Source organism: Anas platyrhynchos, chromosome 4 (assembly GCF_047663525.1).
Source record: "Anas platyrhynchos isolate ZD024472 breed Pekin duck chromosome 4, IASCAAS_PekinDuck_T2T, whole genome shotgun sequence".
Taxonomy (NCBI): domain Eukaryota; kingdom Metazoa; phylum Chordata; class Aves; order Anseriformes; family Anatidae; genus Anas; species Anas platyrhynchos.
The window spans coordinates 70151504-70175738 of NC_092590.1; the positions used below are offsets into that span (position 1 = coordinate 70151504).

At 38.2% G+C, this 24235-nt stretch overlaps 1 protein-coding gene across 8 annotated transcripts in view; it reads right to left on the minus strand.

Moving 5' to 3' along the window:
- The window catches only part of RGS12 (regulator of G protein signaling 12), an 84883-nt gene that overhangs the window by 33511 nt on the left and 27137 nt on the right, over nucleotides 1-24235 (minus strand). For 5 of the 8 annotated variants that reach the window (XM_038178391.2, XM_038178392.2, XM_038178397.2 and 2 more), the window contains one exon: nucleotides 7554-7575. In XM_038178391.2, the coding sequence (XP_038034319.2) occupies nucleotides 7554-7575 (22 nt within the window). Of the gene's footprint in view, nucleotides 1-7553; nucleotides 7576-13781; nucleotides 14466-18312; nucleotides 18424-18457; nucleotides 18616-24235 lie in introns of those variants that run through there. The other 3 variants (XM_038178396.2, XM_038178395.2, XM_072037806.1) reach the window with 3 other exon arrangements.

Consider the following 24235-nt stretch of genomic DNA (forward strand, 5'->3'; position numbering starts at 1 on the left):
GGGAAGCAGATGGGTCAATCCATAAATCTTAATTTGATTGGGGGTATCTGACAAAAACAAAGATCCAAGACTCCATTCTAAACTCAAGTCAGCAATCAGCAACTATCTGGGGACCTCAATGTTCTCCTAGTCTGCGTGACGCAGCTCCCAGCAGGACAATTTTAAGACAGGCTGCTTCTCATCCTGTCCTTGCTGAGGTATTTGGGGGTCTTCTTGACATAAGTGATCACTAGAAAAATTCTATAATACCTAAATTCTGTAATACCTAAATAGCCTGCTTTAGTAGAATAATTTGCATATCTGAATAAAACATTTTCCTAATGAAACAACCAAGAGAGAATTAAACTACCAGTGTTTTCAAACAGCATAGGAATAAAATATTCAAAATGGGAGACTACATATCACTACTTAGATTCATACACAAAGCAATGTTGAGATGACACACTCATACACTCATTAGCCACCTCATACAAATAACCAAAAGGAAGAAATAATAATAATGGTATGATGTTGCTTCAATTTAACTGCTAAAATGGTAGCTATAATAGTATATGGAATAAGCGAGAATAACAGTGGCAGGCTGTGGTCAGATCTTGAAGATGGCAGGAGGCAAGCAATACTGACTCAGAAACTCAGTGTTACCCTACACTCACTCAGTGCCCTCTTTCAGGATGAAGTTGAGAAACGACCTGATACTTTAAATCTTGAAAAGAACAGAAATGGCTTTTGTATTCTGAAAGACAAATAAACAAGTACCCATAGAAAAATTAGGAAAATACAACCTTGTGCAGCAGCATGACTGTTGTAACTTGAAGTATTAAACCAAAACCCTATTTTTTATATATCAGTAAATACAGTACACACAAAAAATATTGAAGAATCGACCACTTGCTCACATAGTGGAAAACTGAAAGAAATGACTCTTCTAAGGAAACAGCAGGGAATTATTCACACACTTGTCATTTATTTGTTGCATGTCCTTTTACAAACCACTACTCTCTCCATCTCTCAGCTTACACAAATGTAAAATCGATACAGAAGTACTCACAGTTACCCACTTCACAGAGTAGGTCTGAGGTTTAATTGTGAACTGAATAAAGCCTTGAACAACCCTGTCTCAAAATGGACCCTGTTTAGAGCAGGAGGTTGGACCTGAGACATGCCAAACCAAATGAATTTGTGATGAAGGGATAAAAACAGGTAATCATTCAATTATTCGAAAAATTAGCAGTAACAGATGTAAGAAAATACTTTCCTCAAATAAAATAATGGTGTCCCCAAAAATCTCTCAAGGTCTCCTTTTCTGTTATATATTTGGAATGATTTTGCATTTCCAAATTCTGTGTCACAAAACTTTATTGTTCATCCTGGGAAGTATGAGCTTGGAAAAAAGGGCCACTCAAAGACGGTTACAAACACACCAAAAAGTTATAAACATTGTTATAAAGATAAGAAAATTTAAAGAAAAAAATAGTTCTGAAACTTCATTTTTGTACATATTCTGTAGCTTACCAATATTCACTAAGATCTAAAAGCTAACTACTGCACTTTTCAGTAAGCAAAGCTACTGTTTAAGCAAAATGTTGCAAAAAAAAGATACAGAATTAGATTAGAGGCAAATTAAAATGAGTATTTTCAACAAGGATAATATTTAAGGAGCATAATAATACATTAGGCATAAAAATATTTTTTATTTGCCTCATGGTCATATTCATCAAAACTATTGAAAAAGACTCAGCAAATAATGCTAAATATCCTTGTAACAAATATTTATTCACTTTCTCCTGTAAGACATATCAAAGAGCATAACCAAGTCAACTGTTAGCCTCATTAGAGAATACCTGTCACCACAGTGAAACTATTGTGAAAGAAGCTAATGTGAATCTGAAGAGAATTACAGCTAAATTTATTACCAGGAGTATTTTGCTTTAACTCTGCAAGTGGATACGTTCTATTTTACAGTCCAGGATATAAATAGACACCCACTTCTCGATATATCTGGAACAGTTTCAGATGTTACTGCCTCACTACAAGAGGGTTCGATGCCCGGAGTTCTCCGGTGACGAACGATGAGTTTCCTAGGCCCGAATGATGAACATTTCCTAGGCCCGTTGAGGCAGACTCCAAAAGGTAAACTCATCCCACATACCAAGCTGCCTAACCCTAGGTGGGCGACAGGAGGAGGTTAGGGAGTAGCCACAGGAACTGCTCAACCCTAAAGGGCAAGTCACAGTGCCGTAGGACTCCCAGGGACTGGGAAATGGTAGGCACAGCAGTCTTTGGAAGAGCAGCTTCTCCCTCCTCCCAAGGGTGGCTGTTCAGCTTCCCCATGGTAGGGAGGAAGACCAAATTGCAATTACAGTCCGGGTGTTTACACCAGTCGGTAACTGCTAACTACCTCTAATTGCTAGCAGCTGCTCACTCTCCAGCTTGTCAGAGTTACATTTGCTATAAACTATGCTGGTTTCTCATTCCTCTGATACGCTGCCGACTCTGGAGGTCCCCTGAAAACAAATGAATCAAAATAAGACTGCATTTTCAACAGCTCTGAGAGCTACTGGCACAGGTCCTCCAAAGCGTTAGAGCGGCATTAAGGGCTTACTCATTCTCAGTAAACTGTTTCTGTTCTGTTGGACTTTATTTAGCTAACTCAGATTTTCTTCAGAAAGTACCGTTAACCCTGGCACTGCTTTGTTTTCCCTTAAAAAGGAAACACAGTCAGTTTGCTTTTCGAAGGGGTACATATTTCTGTTGGAGTACCATTAACCTGGAAACGAGGCAGAACAGGGTTATTCCCCAGGACAGGGCTTGGTTAAGTACTTGTATCAATGGTTGTAATTAAGTTACAGCATGGTATAGCAGTATGCAATCTAGAATCAGAAATAAAGACGGAAAAATATCACCAACTCTCACACCAGGACGTAATTTATCCAAATCACACTTAAATGCAGAGTGTATTAGCTGTAACTCCTGTTCCACTCCGGTTGCAGAGGAATGCTTCCCCTGTAAGCCTGCCGTGTCAGGTTTCCTGACTCACACCACTTGCATTCCTTGCTACACACAGCCCACCCTGCAAAGGAGGAATAGGGCCACTTTCCAACCCCGTCACCTATTTCCTCTAACGATCGCTCTGTGCCCTCACACCTAGAGCCCTGACCCCTCACCCTCAAACATTTTAATCACATGGCTGTGCAAAGCTTCCAAATACCTTCCTTCCTTCCTTTTTCCTTATTGTGCAGCTACACTGACCCAGCTTGCGTTACCTGTAAAAGGAGGCTCCTTACTGAAGCATCAGGAATCCAGTGGCCCTACATTTATTTCTGTTCTAAGAACCACCGCACCCAGCGAGGAAGTACCACTGCCTGTGCAAACTCATTGGTTCATTTATTACCATCTTCAAACACAGAACTGTGAAAGAATACTTCCTAAAATCCACACAAACTTTTACACCCTTTGTGTTTACACAATAAAGTGTTATGTAAGAAAATACACACATTTAATCATCTACAATCTTCAAAGTATTCAGGATAAAATGGCTTTGAAAGTTTTGATTTAAATCATATAAAGCAATATACATTTTAAATCATATAAAGCAAAATCTGAATGCAATTAAGGATATTTTTGTAAGCATTTTTTCGTAAAATCCATCTATATTTCTTAACCCACTAATACTTTTTTATTATTGTGAGCAGCTCCACATACTCCTAGTAATCATCTGAATGCACACACTCATATAATTATGATATTCCACTTAATCACTAAATACATTACCTGGATAAAGCTGATATGAACCACTGTGGTGCCACTTAATCAAATACTTCAAGGCATTCACTGACAGCCATCCTTCTGAATCCATACCAAGTTCAGCTGTAACGTCCCAGAACCCATTGGGTGAAGGCTGGCCTCACTGCCCGGCACATTGCTCCTCTGTGACTTTGGGATAAGGGAAGCTAACGCGTCCTCCTCCGGCAATTCCTGGTAGCTTTTTACACCATTCTAAACAAATCGATTCTTTACCCTCATGGCTTCAAGCAGAGGAAGCCAATAGTATACTTAACACAAAGCACTATAAAAATGCTCCATAAATAATTGAAAGAAAAGACCTTTTGCCACTGCTGCTAAAGGAGCTTGAATTATTTATGTAAGAGTGGAACACAGCTACAGCACGCACTGCCAACGGAACTGAAAAATAAGTCGTATACCTGCTGGAGGAAATAATGCCTCTGTATTTACAGTGTAAACGGTAGTGGTTTGTTTTATTTTGGATATCATTATGGATTTCTTGTGCTACCTTCTTTAGTTACTTTTTAGAATAATAGATAATGTAAAAATGTATTTGAAACATCAGATTCCTTTCGAAAGATTCTTTAGGACCTTTTCCTTATGGAAATTCTGGATGATGAACACTAAAACCAGAAGTGAGCTGATGCAACAGCAAAGTGGTATCTCAGGAAAAAGACATGCCTATAGTATCTGATGTACTTTGGTATGTGGAAATAATAGACTTCAGCATCGCGGAACTGATCTCTGTAGGGAATAACAGGTAAGAATTGAGTTAGAGATTCTTAATAGAGCTATTAAGATACCTCACCACCTGGGACCATCTGTCTGGGAGATGAATGACGGTGTACTTTTATTACATGCCCTTTGACCTTAAGGTTTGCCCTTTGTAAAGTGCCGTCTAGGCAGGTATCAATAGTGAAAGCCAGAAATTAGCTGGGGACTAATGATCATCCCTGAGATGATTTAGATTGCGCTACGCTCAAAACGTCAGCCAGGCTGGGGCATGCTGTGTCAGCACGCTCCTACTCCTGCTGTAGCAGGAACGTATAGTTTCCAGGGTGGGAAGTAGGAGCAATCTGCTAATTACCCTTGGTTGTAGTAACATAAAATGGTTTCTACTGTTCCCACAGCATAGGTGCTGTAACTGATCTATAGCAGTGATCTCGCAGCAGTATTACAGTTTGCATTCTGATTGTCTGCAATTCATTAAGCAGGTCAGATACAGTTAGAGTTGCAGCAGGCATCTCTGTAGTATCTCTGGAAACACCGTTAACTTAAGGATCCATATCTTTTACCCCTTTCACAAAGCCCAAGCATGCAGTTTTAGCTAATGACAACATCATAGCCTTGCCTAAGCAGAGTTACCATGTAAAACTTTTACAAGGGGTAGATGTTTTCCAGTTCCTGTCTCTGATGCAATAAAATCCATACGACATGAGGCTTAATTGACTTTGGAAAAAAGATGTGCAGAGAGAGTTGTGCCTCCTATTATATGGAAAGGATGTATATAAACACATTATTATTACTTTTCAAACATCAATTTCCCTTCCCAGACTGAAGCTTAACAACAATATTTATACCATACACATGTACAAACACTCTTAGTCTAGGAAGAGAAATACACACTGCTATACTAATAGCTACAGGGGTGCAAATCTCTCTAATTTAGATGTTCTCTAAAATGTGCAAATCTGTGGATCTATTAATGAATTAGTGAAATTGGAGAAGATTGGAAAACTTCAGTGCTGTGACAATTTCAATAAAAGTGAAAGCCTGAAGATGTAATTCAGACGTGAATCAGAGCTTTTACTCAATGAAATGGATTAGGATTTTCCTTCATTTCTGTTTTTCTGGCTATATTCTCTTTGGTTCTTATTTTTCCAAATTTCTTTCTAGTATTCAAGCATTTATTCAATATTACTTATCACAGCTCAACTACTGCATCTTACATAAATTATGCCCCCTCTTCACTGGGTACCATTAAGAATGAAGAGAGTGCGTGTTAAATCTTCAGCACTAGCTGAAAAAATCGTAGGTCATACAACTTGGCAGAAAAATACTTATACATTCCTATCTGTTCTTTCCCCTCTGCAACCTATAGGGCCCTCAGGTTTCAATTCTTCACAAAACTGGATAGAATTAACTGCGAAAACACAATTACCTATGGAATTGGAAAGAAATGCAAGTAGCCATACTGGAAAAACTGAAAATAAGTCCGATCTTCAAAATAAACTTTCAGCTGGAAGGTTGAAATGACTATCAGATGAGTAATATCACAGGGATCTCCAAGTTTGGGTAGGCAACAGGAGTAAAACAATTTTCACTAATATAGGAGGAGAACCTTCGAGGAAAAAAGACACAAGTGCATCCTACTTTTAGCTAAAAAAGATCAATCAACTTTTTTGTCCCTCAGCACCTGGAATTTAATCCAACTACATCCAACCAGAAGTCTGTGCTTTGTCTTCCCTGATGTTTATATCAAAGAGGTATCATCCAGGGAAAAATACGTATTTTTCCCACAAAAACAACGGCTCTATTTTAGACATAGAAAGCAGAACAGACAATTATTTTCTGTTTCATTCTGTTGCCACTTTGCAGATCAGACAAATACATTACAGAGTCTAGCTTCTCATCGGGACAGAAGTACTGTTAGAGCAGTAGACTGTCAGCAATGGAGAAGAAAAACACCTTACAATGAGTCAGCCAGCCACTGGAAAATGGCTCTACCCAAAGGACTAAAACAGTAATATTTCTCAACTGTAATTTTAATATTGCAAGAAATCAGAAATTAAGACATGATGGAATTTTGTGAAGAGTATTGCCACTTTTGCACTTACATTTGCATAATATAAAAAAATTATCCTTACCATTTACAACATTTCTTCAGCTTTACAGCACTAATTAGAACAGTTTGTCTCCTTCATATCTAAGAAAATTGTCTTTTTAGTGTTGTGAAAGAACACCAAACATAACAATATGTATGTAAGTGAATTTCTCTGGAGGATCAATTGAACCAACTCCCGCCAAGCAAGTCAAGTGAGAAAAACCATCTCTTTTATACTCTAAACTACACACATTTCTTTATTCCATTAAGGAAGCATACTTAAACTGTTTCAATTAACTTCAAAGATTCAGAGAAATCATCTTCTTCTAATGTTTAACAAAGAGTGGACAGTCCTTTAAAGCATTAAAGCCGTTTTAAAATCAAAACAAACAAGCTTAGGTGACGCAAAGAGGAGCTTACTTAGAAGTACTCTAGGACTGCAACAGCTTTATGCTGGGATTTTACAATTATCAAATTACTTACCCCCTTCTCAAAAGGCATCACACTATGAAGAAATTTCAACCTTAACCTTTTTGACTTCAACAGATTACAATTTAGCAGCTAGTGCATCTCTCTTCAAAAGCCAACAGTGTTTGTAAGGGACAATAAAACACAGAAAGAGATTTTATCTAGCATCCATTTACATGAAAGACATCTAGCTCTGCCTTTTCATTATTATGAATGAAGAATCCTAGTTATAATAAAAATGTGTATATAGGGAGATATATGCCACACACACAAAAAAAAAAAAATCAAATCAGTGAAAGCATGTGAACATAATCCTGCAGCATTTCCACTGGTGTAGCTCCTGAAGAAGTCACAAAGTGCTGAACCACTTCGGATTCACATCTTGTAATATATCACCTTATTTACCACATGCTACATTGCTTAATGGGGAAAAATTGATTCTTTTTCGTTATAAAAGTAAAAACATGCTTCAGCTTACCTCCATCAGAGACAGTTGCTGACTGCAATAAGAAAGAGAAAAATAAGTGTTACTTTAGTTTCATGACAAGTATTAGAAATCTCTGAGCTTCACAGATTTATTTGAAGTGTTAGTTAATTTTATCATCATATTGTTAATATAACAGATAATGTGAGAGACAAAAACCTAAATATACCAGCTGTTATTTTCTCACAGGTGTTTCCTCCCCACCATGAAAATCTCCCCTGTCCTTTAAACCACTCCTGGAACTTGATCCCACAAATATTTACTGACAAAGTACTTCCTGCTGTGAGTAGCAGCAATGATTTCAACGTCCTTTTTGGATGAATAGAGTCCATCAGTTGGTGTATGGGAGAAAGCAGATAGCTCAAAAGTGACCGACAAGAACTTAAAATGAAAAGAACACCTCATAGACCTTATTTTGCTGCATTATATGGAGATAGGTGGAATCAAAATTAAAAGTCAGATGTTTTAGCAGTCAGAAGATTGAAAACTTCCCCTGCTGATGGTTTCTGACTTCCACAGAGCCAGAAAGGTGTAGGAGTGTTTTCAATAAGCTAGGACTGAGGTAGAACTCCTCACCATCTCTAATAGCATCTTAACATCACTTTTTCAAGGACAGACTTAGTGAAATGTTGAAGATTGTGTGTTTATCAACCCTAACCATCTCACCTTTGAAAGCAAACTACCTCAAGGCAGCTAAGATTTCTCTAAAAATCAGCAAGGTGAAAGCTTCCCAACCATGTCCTCCAGAGCTGGCACCTCAACACTCAGCTGAGTGAAAGACTGGAAGGACAGCTGATTTTTAGATTGAAGCTTGTACTGATTTTCAATGGCTGTTAAAACTTATTATTAGTTTAACTTGGAAATAATCTTGGAGAATCTTTCTTCGATCACTTGAAGTATCATTGAGCCTTAAATAAATTCCTAAATAGTTCAAAATTAACTCTCCTGTTTTGTATGGCTGCTTAAAGAGCTAGGAAAGAATGCCCTATATATTTGTAATATTTCCAAGACAGAAAACACACAGAAGAAAAACCAGGCATATAAACACGGCTCAAGAGAAAAGCTGCCTATCCATAATTTGTCAACCTTGGTAACAAACATTCCCTCTCCCCCTCAAAATCCACAAAACCCTTTAGTAATCTTTAAACGAATAAATTCTTCTCCCTTCTTTCTTTATTTTTGTGTTTCACTGCAGCATTTCATCCTGCTGTTGATGCTATCTGAAGAACATTGCCTTCTATAAACTGCTGCAGCACCATCATTCCCATAATCAGCAGAGGATCTGATCTAGTTTTTCATAAAAGTATTCTGGAATTTTCAAAGTCTAAACTAATCTCTATTGACAGCATTCCTCCAGTGCTAGTTCAGATAAACACAAATCCATCAAGAAAAAAAAAAAAAAAAAAGATGACCCTTCTTGTTAAACTCCACAGAGATAAAGGCTTGTGAATCTATGAAGCATAATAAGATAATCAAACGTGCGTCTAGGCCTCCTGCTTGCTTAACACCACTGTTTTGGATATCAAAAATACATTTGTTATCAAAAATGCACTCTGTGAGGTGTAAGACGTCTTTTCTACTTCTCTTTTGCATGACGTTTAGCAAGTATATTGTGCATTCATAACTTGTAACTTAACTCATCTTCACAATCTAGAAATTATAATTTACCTTCCTGAACCATTTTACATCAAATTTTCAAGGACAATTAGACTTTTCATGAAATTTTGAAGTTTGTGTGTTTACCTACCCTAAACTTCTCACCTTTGATCGCAAATTACCTTAAGGCAGCTATCAATAGAATTGCTTCTAATTTCTTATTTGCATGCTGTACAGACCATAAAATCACAGAATATCCCATATTGCAAGAGACCACAAGGATCGAGTCCAACTTCTAGGTTGGACAGCCCAAAAAATCAGACCTTGTGTCTGAGAGCATTGTCTAAAGGCTTCTTGATAAAGCTGATAAATAAAAATCAATTTTTTTCTCAAAGAATGAAGAAAATAAAGTAGTAGCATCACTTTACATAGAAGACAGAAAATAAATTTAAAAAAATAAAAAACTACTTTAAAAACATATACATTTTAGGAACAGTCATTTACTTTGGCAAGTTCCATGAATCTAGATGAAAACACCAAGTACGATTCTCCATGTTTGTGAAAGGTAAGAAGTAAAACTAGCAGGGTTCTCATGATAGAAAAAGAATATTTCCACTACTTTTGGAAAAATGGTGTGATTTTGCAGAAAAGATGATTACAGTGAAAAATTACAGTGATAGGACCACTTAATTACATTCTGTGGACAGTGAGATGGAGTTTTACTTAAAGCCATTTAGCTTGTTAAGGCAGTGGGCCTCCTACACACCATGAGCTGGCTTTGCCTGTTTGTTTATTTTGAATGCTTTGGCTAATGCACGTTAATTGCAAATATCAATATCTCAAAATTTCTCTAAGCAAGGCCGCCTTAGTAATTGTTATGTTTAAACATACCAAAAAAAATTTGAACCCATAGGAAGAACAGAATTTCTCATCTAAATACCAGCCACCTTTTTTTATTCTGAGATATTCCAAATTCCCTTTGGCTTCCTCTAAAATTACCCAGCACTTTCCAAGGATATCACTTTACTTTTTTAGATCACAGACCAACATTTATTATAAGAACGTTTCTTTAAATTCAGCTATGTATCTGAACTCAATCCACTTAATTCAACAAAGCCAGCTGGAAACTAAAGCTTGTAATTATTGTGCAAGAATGTACAGTAATGTGTTCAAAACATGTTTGTGAATACTTAGAAATCTTAATATAAACCTGTCAGAAACTGCATACAGTCCACATTTAGACAAAGCAGTTTTTATTCTAAACTGTTCAGCTGAAACTTGTCTAGATTTGTCCACAGGTGTAAGTTGCAAGACCAGATTTTTTTAAATACTGTGATGATCTCATTTTAAAAATTCGGTATATGGTGGGGGCTGGTTTTCATTCTTCACTGTTCATGCTCACCACCACTGGAAGCTCTTCAGGACAAAATTTGATCTCCTATATATATAAAAATTGATTTTTTGATGAAATTTAACACTTACCATATACCTACTAGGAAGTACCTATTAGAAAACATAACTATTGCAAAGCAATAAAATGGAATGGTTCTTTTATGTAGCCATGTCTGAAAGATGAGGAAAGATACCATATGAGCCTGTGCCAGGTAGGGTCAAGGTGAAGGTCAAAAAAAAAAAAAGGCTGGACAAATGACAGGACATGTATGTATTCTTTTTGTGGACTATATGAACTATCACTCCGAGATAAAATCTGAATTGTATTCAACCCTCAAATCTTTCGCAACCAGATTAAATTAGTTCTTCAAATTACTCTGACTTCCAAACTGGTTTAGGGAAAAGCCCCGTGGTGTGTGCCAGGAGCCTGATGGCAACAAGTACCAGAATGTTAAAAAGAAGTCAAATTTAGGAGCACAAAAATGTCTTCCAGGGTGTCTCTTCACCGGAACTCTGCTTGCTCCTCTGGCTGGATTAGCAGCTGAGCTGTGCAGACACACACACGCCAGCGGTGGCGGATGCAAGTCTCTTCCCTAGACTTCAGGGCAAGATCTTGATCCCTGGGATCCAAGCGAGGAGCTTAGCGCCAGGGTGAGCAAGCTGAGCAACGGCTTCCCACTCAGTTAGCACACACCATACCAGACGTTTTAGGTCTCTATAAAACGGCAAATGCTTCAGCATATATTAGATAGCATAAGGTTCTGGTTAAGGGAAAACATGTAAAATTTCTCTTTGGATCACCTCTCTTTGCTAGGTGGAAAAACCAGAAGGGCCCATGAGGTTTTTGATGTCATGTTCAGGATCTGCTTGCAATACAGCTAAAAGAGGATTAGCTTACAGTAATTAACAGGGAGAAGACTACTTTATGAGGATATAAACTTCTTATTCCAGAATAGATCCAGACAACACAGCCCCAACAACAGGGGGAAGATGGAGAGAGGGCATAAAGGAGAATGCAATTCAAAAGGTTGAAGCAGCCTGTACCTGTTAGCTCCCATGGTCTCTAACCTGCGAGATGTGGGCACCACTACATGACACTACTTTGATGACACCTTTCAGCTGACAAAAACTCTCATCCAGGAAATCCACTTAGATTCAGAGAGAGTCCACCTTTACATGGATCAGGTCCCAGGTAATTAACTAAGTACCGACAAGCTCTGCCACAAAACCATGACGCCAAAAAAAAAAAAAAAAAAAAAAAAAAAACCAACAACAAAAATACTCTGTCCATATCCCAGACTCTATTTTGAAGAACTAAAGCCATGTGTACAGACTACCCAGGTAACTCAACACAAAATGTCCTTTTTCACCTCCTCAGGATTTGTCATCCAAGTCAATAGTCATGCTCAAATGCTGAAGGAAAACAAAGGGAAAGATGAGGGGACTGGGAGGGGTGACACACGCTAGGAAATGCCAGGCCTTAACAATAAAACGGAGCAACATGAAATCATCTCTGTTAATAGAATGTGGGTGAGTGCCTTCCTGAGGGGAAAAAAAAAAAAAAAAAAAAAAAAAGCCATATATATTTTGAACTATTTCTGAGATACACAGGGATAAAAAGCTTTAAACAGAGTGAAAAAATACTGTTCTCTGCTACCCTACCCATGACAAAATCACAGACTAAACAAATATCTATCTCTTTTATGGGCATCCAGAAAGATTCGGGGGAAAGGGGATTTGATTTATAAGTGACCTCTGGGTGTCCTTTCTAAAGCACTTTCTTCCAACATAGGCATTGACTTTTTGCAGCACCCAGAGCTCTCTGACTGCTGCTTGTGGAGGCTGTTAGACTTACTGATTACAGTTTTACACTGCCCTCTCCTTTCCAAAAGCCCCTCTAATTATGCATTTCGGCATGGAATAGCTTCCCTAGCTCCACTGACCTTCTAAACTGATTAGCTCATATAATTTCAATATACAAAATAACTTTGGGACACTTGTCACGTTCTTCAAGAGACAAAGCACTGAAGACCTACAGACTCGATACAAAAGCCAACTTTCAAACATCCTGTCCCTGAGCTCAGGGAAAGCCCAGCACCCAGCCAGCCGCCTCCTGCAGCCAGCTTTGTTCCAAGTCCTCCTCACAACACCTGGAGCAACTTCTCGTTTTGCCAAGGGTCCCCTGCTTTTACAAGCAGGTCCCTAGATCTTAAGACATGCTACTCTGGGACTTTTATTGCCTACATGCATTGTTATCCTTTAAATGCAGTACAGTATTAACATTGTACAAATGCCAGGAACTCTGATGATCTCTGGGAGGGGGATAATGCCTCAAAATACAGTTAACATTGTCCTAACATTTGAAATCAAAACCAAATCCATATTACTTACATATTAATTCTAGATTTTCCTGCTAATAAGTAACCTCACATATATATCTCATCTAAACATTAGTGTAATATTATTTTTATCCTCAGTTTAAAATATGATTGCAATTAACTTAGTGACTTAGAAATCTATGAAAACGATGTCTCTTCACAATGCCTCTTAAAGGAGAAGTCTTACATAATTTAGCTTTTCAATTCTCTGCCACCAAAGAAGTGCTTTTACAATAGCTAATACAAAAGTATTAGAGATGTACAAATTCTCAAAGAAAAAAAAAGCAACTACTGTACATTTGAGTCTATAACAACAACACGTGAACAGTAATGATGTGAAACCTTTAGGAAATAAATGTTCAACATTTTTACCCCAGTCAAAACCAATCTTATCATGTATGAACACAGTGGCTTAAATATCAAATCCATCTCTTAAATTATGTTGATAAAGATATATACAAAAATATATGCAGTTTACCTACAGAAATAATATTGATATAATGATACAGAAAGCATGCACAACATACACTGCACAGAATTAAGAAAATAGACACAGCTTATAAACTCTCTGATCTTTTAGCTTTATACATACTGGGCACAGTTCATCAATACATCTCAAAATCTGAAGGTTAGCTGGTACAGTAAGGTTTCCTTCTATCATAATATAGCCAAATGTTTGCATTTAGAAAGGAATTTTAACTCAAATACTTTAAAGCAAAAAAGCTGAAAGGCTAAATAAAAAGCATTCTGAAGCTGATAACATTCTTCTCTGTTTTCTTGCCAATAACAATAGCCCCTTCTAATTTCTCACTGCAACGATGCCTTGCTTTAGCTAAATATAATTCGTATCACTTACCCGCTCTTCATAAGAAACAGCAGTTATTTTTCCTAACAGTACTCTTCCTAAATTCATCTTCACTTAATATGGAAAAAGCATTTCCTTAGCACATCAGCTTCTCAAAGATTAAACTAAAAAATTCAGCCCTATTCCATGCCTGTACATGCCAGTAAAGTTTAAAGGCATTTCGTATGAAGTTCTATTTTACTCCCTTTATGTTACCCATAGCAACAGGCCAATGCAGGAAGCTGTGGTTCGTCAGGGATTCAGATTAGATCTCAATTATCTCTCACCAGAAAAGCTAGATCGTTTTATATAAATCGAGCTGATTGTATTTTAAAGCGTTTCCTATACGAAAATCAGGAAAATAAAATGAAGTCGAATCGTGCAGCAGTCCTGAGCTCGAGAAAGCAGATTTCCAAAACAGTTTTCAGCCAAACATTAGTTAATCACCCTAACGTTACTTATAGAAACATTTACGTTGTAAATCATTATTTTCAGAGGTTTACATAATGCAAGCCAGGATAAAATAAGACCTCGGACGGTCAATTCTGCTTAACTTTCCAGTGGTTCACACTGCCAATTGCAGGTAGAAATCCACAGTACAAGGAAAGTTGGCATCTTTTCCAGAGCTAGGTGCAGCCTGCTGTCACTAAAGACAAAATCCTCCTTGCAGAAATCAAGGGATATTCTGCCCTTCCTTCTTCGCTACCCCAGCCTATGCTTCACTGATGTCAAGGCAGCTCTGTGCACAGCGCCTTAAGGAGAGAGAGCAAAAGCAGCTACTTGTAATGCAAGAGGGAAGTGCTCCTCATTTGCTGCGGTAGTAGTGTCTTCAGGAGACTGGGTATGGAAAGTATAGGATATCCTAAAGTTTGCTGCTGTGCTCAAGTAAATGGTAATAGTACCCGACACATCCCTTTCTGGTACTTTTGAAGTGACCTGAATGCCAGTTTTGCTAAAAATAATTGCCAGAATTACAAATTGAGAATGATTAGTAAACATTTTTTTATTATTTTTATGCTAGTGGGATGTCCTTACAGCCAAGGCGGACTTACAAGCAGTAGCTTAGTAAGGGGGATCTCCCTCTTTCAGGGCAGCACATGGAATCCCCCACATCCACCCATCTGGTTCCGAGGATCAGCCCTGCTATAAAACCACCAGGAAGAAGGTGAATATTGCTCTGAACTGTCACGGAGAGAAACTGAGGCAAAAAGAAGTGAAGAGCCTTTACTCGGAACCTCACAGAAAGACTGGCTTGCCAAAGGCAGTCCAAGTCTGCACATTGTCCTGCTTCCAAATTTAGGATGAAAAGTCTCAGTAAACTGAGCAACTCAATCTCCCAGATTTAATTTAGAGTGAGCAGAGAAGAAATTTCAAGGTAATTACAGATGCAAAGGGAGGAAACCATGCTTTAACAAGCATTCCAGAGACACAAGCAATCTGCTGCCATGGCCAAGGCTCATTTATTAACTGATTAGTTATCTGAATAGGCACCCCATTGCATTTTACAGTGCTGCCTTCCCCTAGTGTTTGATGCCATGAAGAAAAGCAATGGAAACAAATAGGGAGGTTGATAGGAAGGAAGAAGTTCTATAAAATCCTAAAATAAAGATGTAGGAAATCTCCCATGATACCTGCAGAGAAGAGCCGTTTCTGTGTGTATGAGTATTAAAACTATATATTTTTAAATGAAAAAAGGCCACTTAGGTCTGTTTAAATATCACATACTGCTTGACATGAAACCAAGTGGGCTGCAGAATGTCTTTTCACTGTCAGTCAATACCTTAAACAACCAGAGAGCAACATTACAAATATACAGGTGATAGCATGCATAGTAAAAGCACAAGTGGAGAGCTGTGCTTGGAACTCCCCTTTGGGGTAACACAGAAAAGCCTTTTATCCATAGTGTTCAGCTAACGATCAACCTAAGTCCTACAGGAATCACCTGCAATGCCCAAATGTGCCAGCACGGTTTTAACAGGTGTGTTTTCTACCCACAAGTACATCAGAGTGATTAAGGGGAAAAAATAAGAATACCTACAAGTAATTGGATGTAGCAGCAAGACTAGCACTGCACCAGAGCCCCTGTGGTGGAGCACGGTTGGGAACAACCGTGTGTGGGCAACGTTTTGTACATCCTAGGCACTCCTGGTTGGCGTTATAAACCTAATGATCCCTTAGTTTAAACAGACCTCTATAGCTGTTGATTTTATTTCACTGAAGAACTGAGCATCGTATGTCCACATTTTTTCCATACAGTGACACTACTGACAAGAAGCTCTACCAATTAGACAATACCAGTTAATGATAATGACTATGAAATGTCATGAGATTCTGAAAACCTTTGAAAAAAAAATCATTTACCTCTATACTCCATAGATTATTTTAGCAGCTGCCAGCTTCAAAAATCTTATGATTTTGTGTATCATATCTGTAAACCAAGCAGGTTCAAAGGTCGAAAGCAGAAGGAATGTTAATTTACAAAGCTATTAATGGAAAGTGTTAAAATATGGCACAACAGCTTTAAAAAACTTATTCAGATACACCAAAGACGACATTTCTAAACCCACATCCATCTGCTTACAAGCTAAACTGTGGGAAGGGGTAAAGACCCTAGATATGGTCGATCTGTTTTTCTCTTCCACCCTCCCTCCACTTCCTGCTCTTATTTTCGTTTGTAAGCTTGTTTTCAGAGTAGAAAAAGCTCAAGAAAAAGATAGAATGACAGGAAGCCTGGATAAGTTTGAACTTGTCAAAGGATGAATAGGATTTAATGTATCCTTGACTCCTAAAAGAAGAACACACACACAAAAAATATGAGGCAACTCAAAAGAGGCAACCCTCTGGATGAACTCTTGAACACAAATTCCTAAAGTAAATTTGGCATCAACAGAACACTCCTCCAAAAACTTAACTCTCATCAAGTATTCCTTGCTGCATCCCATGGTCAAGATAATAACAGCTACTTGCACGAAAGCCCAAGTAATGTTTAGGATTTCATTTAGCTCACTGACCCCGAGTCTCTGTAAAGCAGGAGAATTACAACCTATAAACAAACAGAGACAACTATTCGATGAAAAAGAAATCTCTTTTCTGATTCCCCAAAATTTCTAGAATTTGTCCAGATGTATTTTGGTGGAGGATTTGTCAGCTACGCAGCAGTAAACACACTGCATGTGTGCTACTGATTAAAAGAGGGAAGTTTCTCCTGTTTACAAGGTCGTGGTTTCCCTCTACCAATTTTAAAGATATAAGTCCTTTGTACTGCAGGGTTATACTAAGGAAAAATATTTTCGAGTCAAACTATTTGGAATGTGTTCATTTATAAATAACTGAGAAAGAAGCTACCTTTAAATACCAAGACTTTCACTAATACAGGAAACTCAGTGAAGAGGCTGGCTGCAAACGGCTGTCCCGAGTGCCCCCTGCTGTCTGCCTGCCTTTGTGAGACTGATGTACACACTCCAAAATGATAAATTCGGAAAGATTTGCCATCCAGAAATCTCCACTAAAAACAAGTAGTTGGCTTTGAAAGTCATATTTTGAACTTTGAAATATGCTTCTGAGGAGTCTGGCCGCAAATAGGTAATAAAAAATACACTCAGTAATCTTTTTGAGACAAACATCACTGTTTCTCTTCTGTTGATCAACATCGTGTGACAGCTGAATTCCCTCCACTAATAAAATCATGCAGTAACAGCATGCCTAACTTGTACATCCAGATGGAAGATGAATTGCAGCTTAATAGTGAATTAAAATTAAATTACATATTAAGGAGGATATGATTAAGTGACAAATAGACACATAAAGTCACTTCTGAATTTCCTACTACTATAGATGAAGCCTCTAAGAATCAATAAACTTTGAGGCAATCAATGTAAAACAAACACGAAAACTACTCATTTTTAACAAAACAGTGCAGATGTATCTTTCTAAGTTGTATCTTAGAGAAGATACAGAGATGTATCTTTCTCTTTCCCTTTTCATTTTAAAAGCTAAGAGTTTTGCTGATACACTTCAGCATTAAAAGAAATTATACGTTGACATATATAAGACTAAATATAAATAATAAGGCTAAAATGCCAAAATTTGATAACACATTTAGGTCCTTCACTTACAAACTGTGTGTTTTTTGACCAGCTAAAAGCTAAAAGCTGTCTGAAGTCTTTACACCTCAAAATTCTATATTCTACCAATACTTCTCGTTTATTCTAGTAACTCATCCTATCTGGATTCTGTTTTATTGGATAAAAATCCAGCTGGAAGAGAAATCAGTTTAGCTGCACACCTTAAAAAGAAGTGTAACAATTAGAAGGTAACTTACAACTTTTAAAACATTCTTGCTTTATGGAAACAATTCTACAAGTACAGTGAAAATTAAGTGACTAATTTAAAAAAAATAATAATTAGAGAAACATCAGTATGTATACTATACCCACTCTAAATTGTAAAAACAATGTCATTTAAAACATGTCTATTAAAATGGTATATTCTTAATTTCATAACAGAGCTTATATAGAAAGTTAACGTAAATTCTTATACTTACGAACTTTGTCTCTTTAAAAACTCACTGAATCCTTAGAAGCATTATTTATCACATTTCACTGCAAGATTTCTAAGCTTGGAAGACTACTCATTAAACCATACTCCTGTTTTCTGTTCGCTTTAGACAAACAAAACTTTATACTTACAGACACTTGACTATCAGTAAAAGTTTTCTCCATGTATAAATAGCTTAATAGCTCATTGTTAAGGAACAGTCCCTTCAACTTTATTATTAAGCTCTTTCTGAACACATATTTACTTCTTCCAGAGTCCAGTAAAAAAATGAAGCCTCTCTGTGTGTCGCCCTATCAACACCTCTCCCATTCTCCTCCCTCCCCAGCACATTCTCCGCCCTCAGTGGCTCAGTATCTTCCCATCAAAAGGAGCAGGCAGCTCGTAAAATGTTGTTTAGGCAGGTCCCACGTAACAAAAAAGGGCTTCTCGAAAGACAACAACGTGCAGCTGAGAAGTCTGCTAATGTAAAATGCATTCGGTAAAGGCCTACAGGACTCTGACTTCAACTTTTGTCTAAACTTGTTTAAGCATTGAGTCAACATCATTTTCTCTTCCAAATATCTTCAGGTTTACTACATTCCCCTTGGATATTACCCGAATGAACCGAGTGAATCAATCCCCATTAAAAATACTTGAAATATAATCTAAAATTACTAAAAAAAAAAAAAAAAAAAAAAAAAAAAAAAAAAAAAAAAAAAAAAAATGAAGAAGAACAGTTAAACTTGTAAGACTCGCAGCAATTTTCCTCCAGTTCCTGGCATGTAGGTGCATGTCTCAGGGTGATTACAATCACATGTACGCGTATTATGCAACCTATCTCATCCTACCAAAATGCTCCATGTTCTTTTGAGTAAGCAGGGCACTGGCATTTACAAGGATCTTGTTCCAAGTGAAACATGATTCTCGTCATTTTCAATACCACACCTACACTCCAGACAGACCAGCAATATCGGGGTGTTTTCAGGAGGAAATGCACATATTTTCTGCCCAACAAATAATGCTTAAATACCGGCCTTTTGGAGTTCTTTGATCTAGAGGGAAGTAGAAGATGGGGGTTTTATTTCTTTTTTTTAAGCATCAGAGGAACAGATGAAACATTTTGATCATTTAATATTAAATAAAGAGCTGCAGCTCTTCTAGAAGAAGCTCCGCAGGTGACTCTTAAAGCTTCACTGGACTAAAAAAATCCATGAGGACAGTGGAAATTAAATGGTACCAAGTCCCAGCCTTGGTAAAAAATCTCAGCACTTTAAACAAGGAGTGCAGAGTCAGAATCAATTCACAGCGGGCTACAGTGCTCTCATATCTACTCTATATTCTATCAGTGCCAATTCAGCTCATTCAATAAGGCCTTAATTCATTCCATACCACTAACCAGGTCTCACAGAGCAAAAATCCTTCCTCACCCATCAGCATGTGACGTGACAAAAAAGATGTATCAGGTGACAGAAACCGCAGCCGAGGAAGGGCAGGGACACGAAACAAACCAGTCACCCGGTTCCTCATTCCTGCCTGGGAATTGCAGGGGCAACCCACCCTGCAGCAGGGAAGGGGCTGGTGCTCTCGGCCAGAAAGCAGAGGCTGCAGGCAGCTGGAGCACAACCTTGCATGTTCCCAGTGCCTGCTCCTGTTAAGTGTAAGACACTGCACTGGAAGATGCTGTACTGGAGAGCCCTTCACGAAACAGTGACACCGTGAAAGGTAACGCAGCTTCCTGTGCCTAGAGAATATGAACCCACAGATAAAGGGAAGCAACATCCATCCTTGAGCCTAGGAATATAAGAATGGTCCCATCAGTTCAGAACACACATTTATCAACCCCCCTATTCAATTTCCAGTGGTGGCCACAGTAGCACAGGGCAACATATAATATATTTCCTGACTACCTTGTCCCAGACTTCAGGTATTTTTAGTTCACATTACCTGAATGTGGTGTGGCTTGTCTCCTTAATAATCCCCAGTGGCTTTCTTTTCCAAACATTTGTCCATTCTCCCCTAAGGACATGCAAATTTCTTGCAGCCACAGCACTCTGTGGTAAGACGTTCCCCAGATCTACTTACCTGCTGCATGAACAATCGTGTTCCTTTGTTTGTTTTGCTCCTGGCTCCAGCCACCTTCCATTAATGGTGCCTCCTTCTTGTCCCAAAGGAGACAGCGAGCAGCCAAACCCAACTACTTTTCGTACACTAGCCATGATTCTGTGCTCTTGTCATGCCTCTCTGAACCTTCTCCATTTCTAATATGCATCATAACATTTTTAAAATAAAGAGGTTAGAACACCATATTTAAGCTGGCAAAATCACAGTGTGGGCACATAGCAGATTTATACAGTAGAATTATTATGTGGTTTATTTTCCCGTATTCCTTCCCTAATAATTCATAACAGGATTTTCTCTTTTGCTGCTCCTATACCAAGCTGATGTTTTCATGCCACTGCCCTTTATAATGCAAAGACCTCAATTCTGAGAGGAAACAGTCAGCTCAGAGACATAGCTACCATTTGATATATGAAGCTAGGATGATTTTGCCTCATTTGCATTGTTTTACATCTATCTACATACATTTCCATCTGCCATTTTGCTGTCCAGTCATCCTGTCTTACAAAAGCAGACTGCTCTCATCTTCAGAGACTGCTCTTGCCCTTATTAACTTGACTAACTTTACCTCACTGCTCACCTTCTTGGGAGGAGCCTTCAAAGATGCTCTTGAATCAACAACAAAAGGAACTGAAGCAAAGGTTAAGCAGCAAATAATTCTAGGGATTTCAGACAGCAGCGCCAAAAGCTATTATTCTGCCACAATGTCAGGGGGTTAACGTGCCTCGTGAATTAGACTCAGGACAGTAAACACTCAGCTCAAAGACAGTCAGCCCAACTTTAAAAGAAGGATAGGTACCAAAGGCTATGGAGAAAGATACCCCTGAGAGGTTGCCCACCTACTAATGGATACGAGCCCTTTGTAGCTTCAGACAGTTGCCTTAACTCTTTCACCCAGGCTGATCCTTGTAGTATCACAAATGTGACTGGACCAGAGATGTTGACAGCTTACAAATTCACCAGTGTCCATTTAATCAAATAGCTCAAGAACAGCAGTGCTGCCTACTGACAAGAAGTAAGGCCTGCTGTCTGCAGATTTAAGCAGAATAAAAGTTCTCCTCCAGTCCCTGAAAGCATAGACTGTACCTCTGGTTCTGTGACAGGAACTGGCTTGTGTTAGAGAGCCAAGCCCAGAGGCAATAAGGTTTGGACAGTACTTGAGTGGCAGGGTCAGACAATTGCTTCCTGAGGGAGAAGATTCTGCATACGGTGCCAATTGTCTTGGCGCATATGGGGAATGAATTCCCAACAGAATCCATCCTAGGCAGCACTGTTGATTTCTTCTCAGGCACCAAAGTACAGAAGGAGCGCTGCTGTACGCACCTCACAGAGCAAAGAGAGATGAAATCCAGCTCCCAGCATACTCTCTGACTACTCATTTTCTTACATGCAATTCTGGAGAAATATCTGCAGAATCTAAAATAAATAACCCAAAAGCAGTAGAAAAGAGTAAACAGTAAAATTAACGAAGTCTGGTCACAGTGACAAGAGACAAATCCGCTTACTCTCAGTGTCTTAAAGATCACACAGTTTAACATTCCTGAATATATCCAGAAATAAGTGCCTCCATTTCACAACAAACAAGAGGTTACTCACAACTGTACTCACTCAGCTGTTGACCAAGGCACCTTGGGCAGATACTTTACAAAAATATGTGAAGTGTGAAGAGCATAAGAATTTTACATAATAAATTTTAATAAATTTTAATAAATCCATAATTTTATAAATGTAGGAAAAAATATAACAAAAATTCATAATATTTTAAAAATTATGTTACAGTATAAAATACCAGCACAGGCTTAATATTAATACCAGTGCACAGTCTGTGAAAAATAAGTAAATGCATACTGCTAGCATTATGTTGTCCTCCTTAAAGGAGGAACAATGGATGTAACTAACAAACCTCAAATGATGGCATGTAAGAAATAATCTGAGGAAGATCCTCCAGAGTATGTTGAAAAGAGTTTGAAACTCTTAACAGAGCAGTCTGGAGAACCAACCATGAAAAAAATCACATTCTTTAAGACACACTAAGAATGATGTCAGCAAAGCAAACTCTAAGGAACAATACAGGCGTCATTCAGAAGGGGATGATGGTAACCTAGAGACATACTGGCTGTGTCTTAGTAGCCAAATAAATAGTGCCATAAGCCATTGTGTAGTTCCAAAGACGGCTGGAAGTGTCTGCCCGCTGCCATACCACCAAGCCTCCTGTCAATCAGGTTGGTTGCATCCAAACTGCCCGTTGGGAATAGTGATGGGGGCTAAATTCTAAACCACGTCCAGAAGTCATTTGTGAAAATACATTTGTTGGCCCAGGACAAACCACAGAAATGACAACTCCAGCAACGCAAGAGGACAAACATTGCGCTCCAGTGGCTATCCGTGTGTCCTGGCCCTGTTTCATTTGACAGCTCAGGTGTGCAGCCATTACACAGCCCCATCAGTAGGCAACTTCAGCCAGCAATGTAACAGTCAGAAGTCTGAACAGAGCAGAAGACTGGAATACCTGGAAAGAAACCACTGGCTGCTTTTTAAAAGCCTTAATGAGCATCTCCATGACCACACGTTACAGTAATTCAAGGTAAATAAATCCATGTTTAAACTTCATGATCAACTATTAAAAGGTGCATAGATTCTAGATCAGCAAGAGGGTTTGGATTTTATAGGAAGTGACCAAAATCACCGAGCTGACATCTTCCACTTTGCGCTGTTTGAAAAGCTGACACCTAGTGGCAGGTTCCAAGAAAGGGGCTCTGCCACACACTGCTACTCCAACGAGCAGCACCAGGCAGTTTCTAACAGAAGGGAGAAAAGAAACAAAGAATTTAGGATTTGGTCACAGATCCATGAGACTTCTGAAACAGCAATGTTAGGGGCAGGATTGTACTAGCATTCAGATTTCAGGATATCAGGATATTGACAGTGCATGAGAAAGGAGCAGCTCTTTAAGAATCCTATTATAAAAAAAATGCTAAATATACAGAACTACTTTTCACATACAAAAATTTAGATTTTATTCTTGCATGCTATTTTGTTTCCCAAATGGCCTTTTTTCCACCTTCATGAAAACAGACTGAGGACAAAACTCTCAATCAGTCAGTTACATCTTAGTTAAGAATTAGGACAAAATACATGCAAAAGATACAATGCTTAAAGGTAATTAATACGTGGTGGAAGTTGTGTATGCCAGCAGGCCGTAGTAAATTATCACAGCTTAACATAATCAGTAAAACCTAAGACAAAAACATGCATTCTTTTCAAATGTTAAATTCACAAATCTAGATTCACAATGAAGAGGCTCCTTGATTTAAATCACATAATTATAGTAGCCATAGTGGTGCTGTTGAGGCCATGGTGATCATCTAAGACCATCGGTGAAGCAAGCTTTGTGGAGAGCGTTAATACTTTTTATTAGATCAGCTTACAGGGTGGGAAAAGTTTGGGGCATGTTTAACTCTTCTTGTCTGATTTTCCTACTATACTAGCTAGCCTAATATAAGCTATTATCTCCCTGTGTAAGCTTTGTCTGATTATTTAAATCAGCCAAACAAAGACAGGTACCCACTTAAAAACTCATTATTAAGTCAAATGAGCATTTAGGGTTTTTTGCCACCCACAGATGCCAAAGCTAATATCCAGCAGAGACATGTCATTCATTAGTATAAAAACCTCATACCGAGGAGATGTGTTGTACGCTTTCAATTAGCAGATGAAATGCAAAAAAGTTGCTTCAGTAGAATTAACAAAACAGAAAAAAATCGAGCGTTATTATCTATAATAACAGCTAATAATACTGGATTATTAATGGT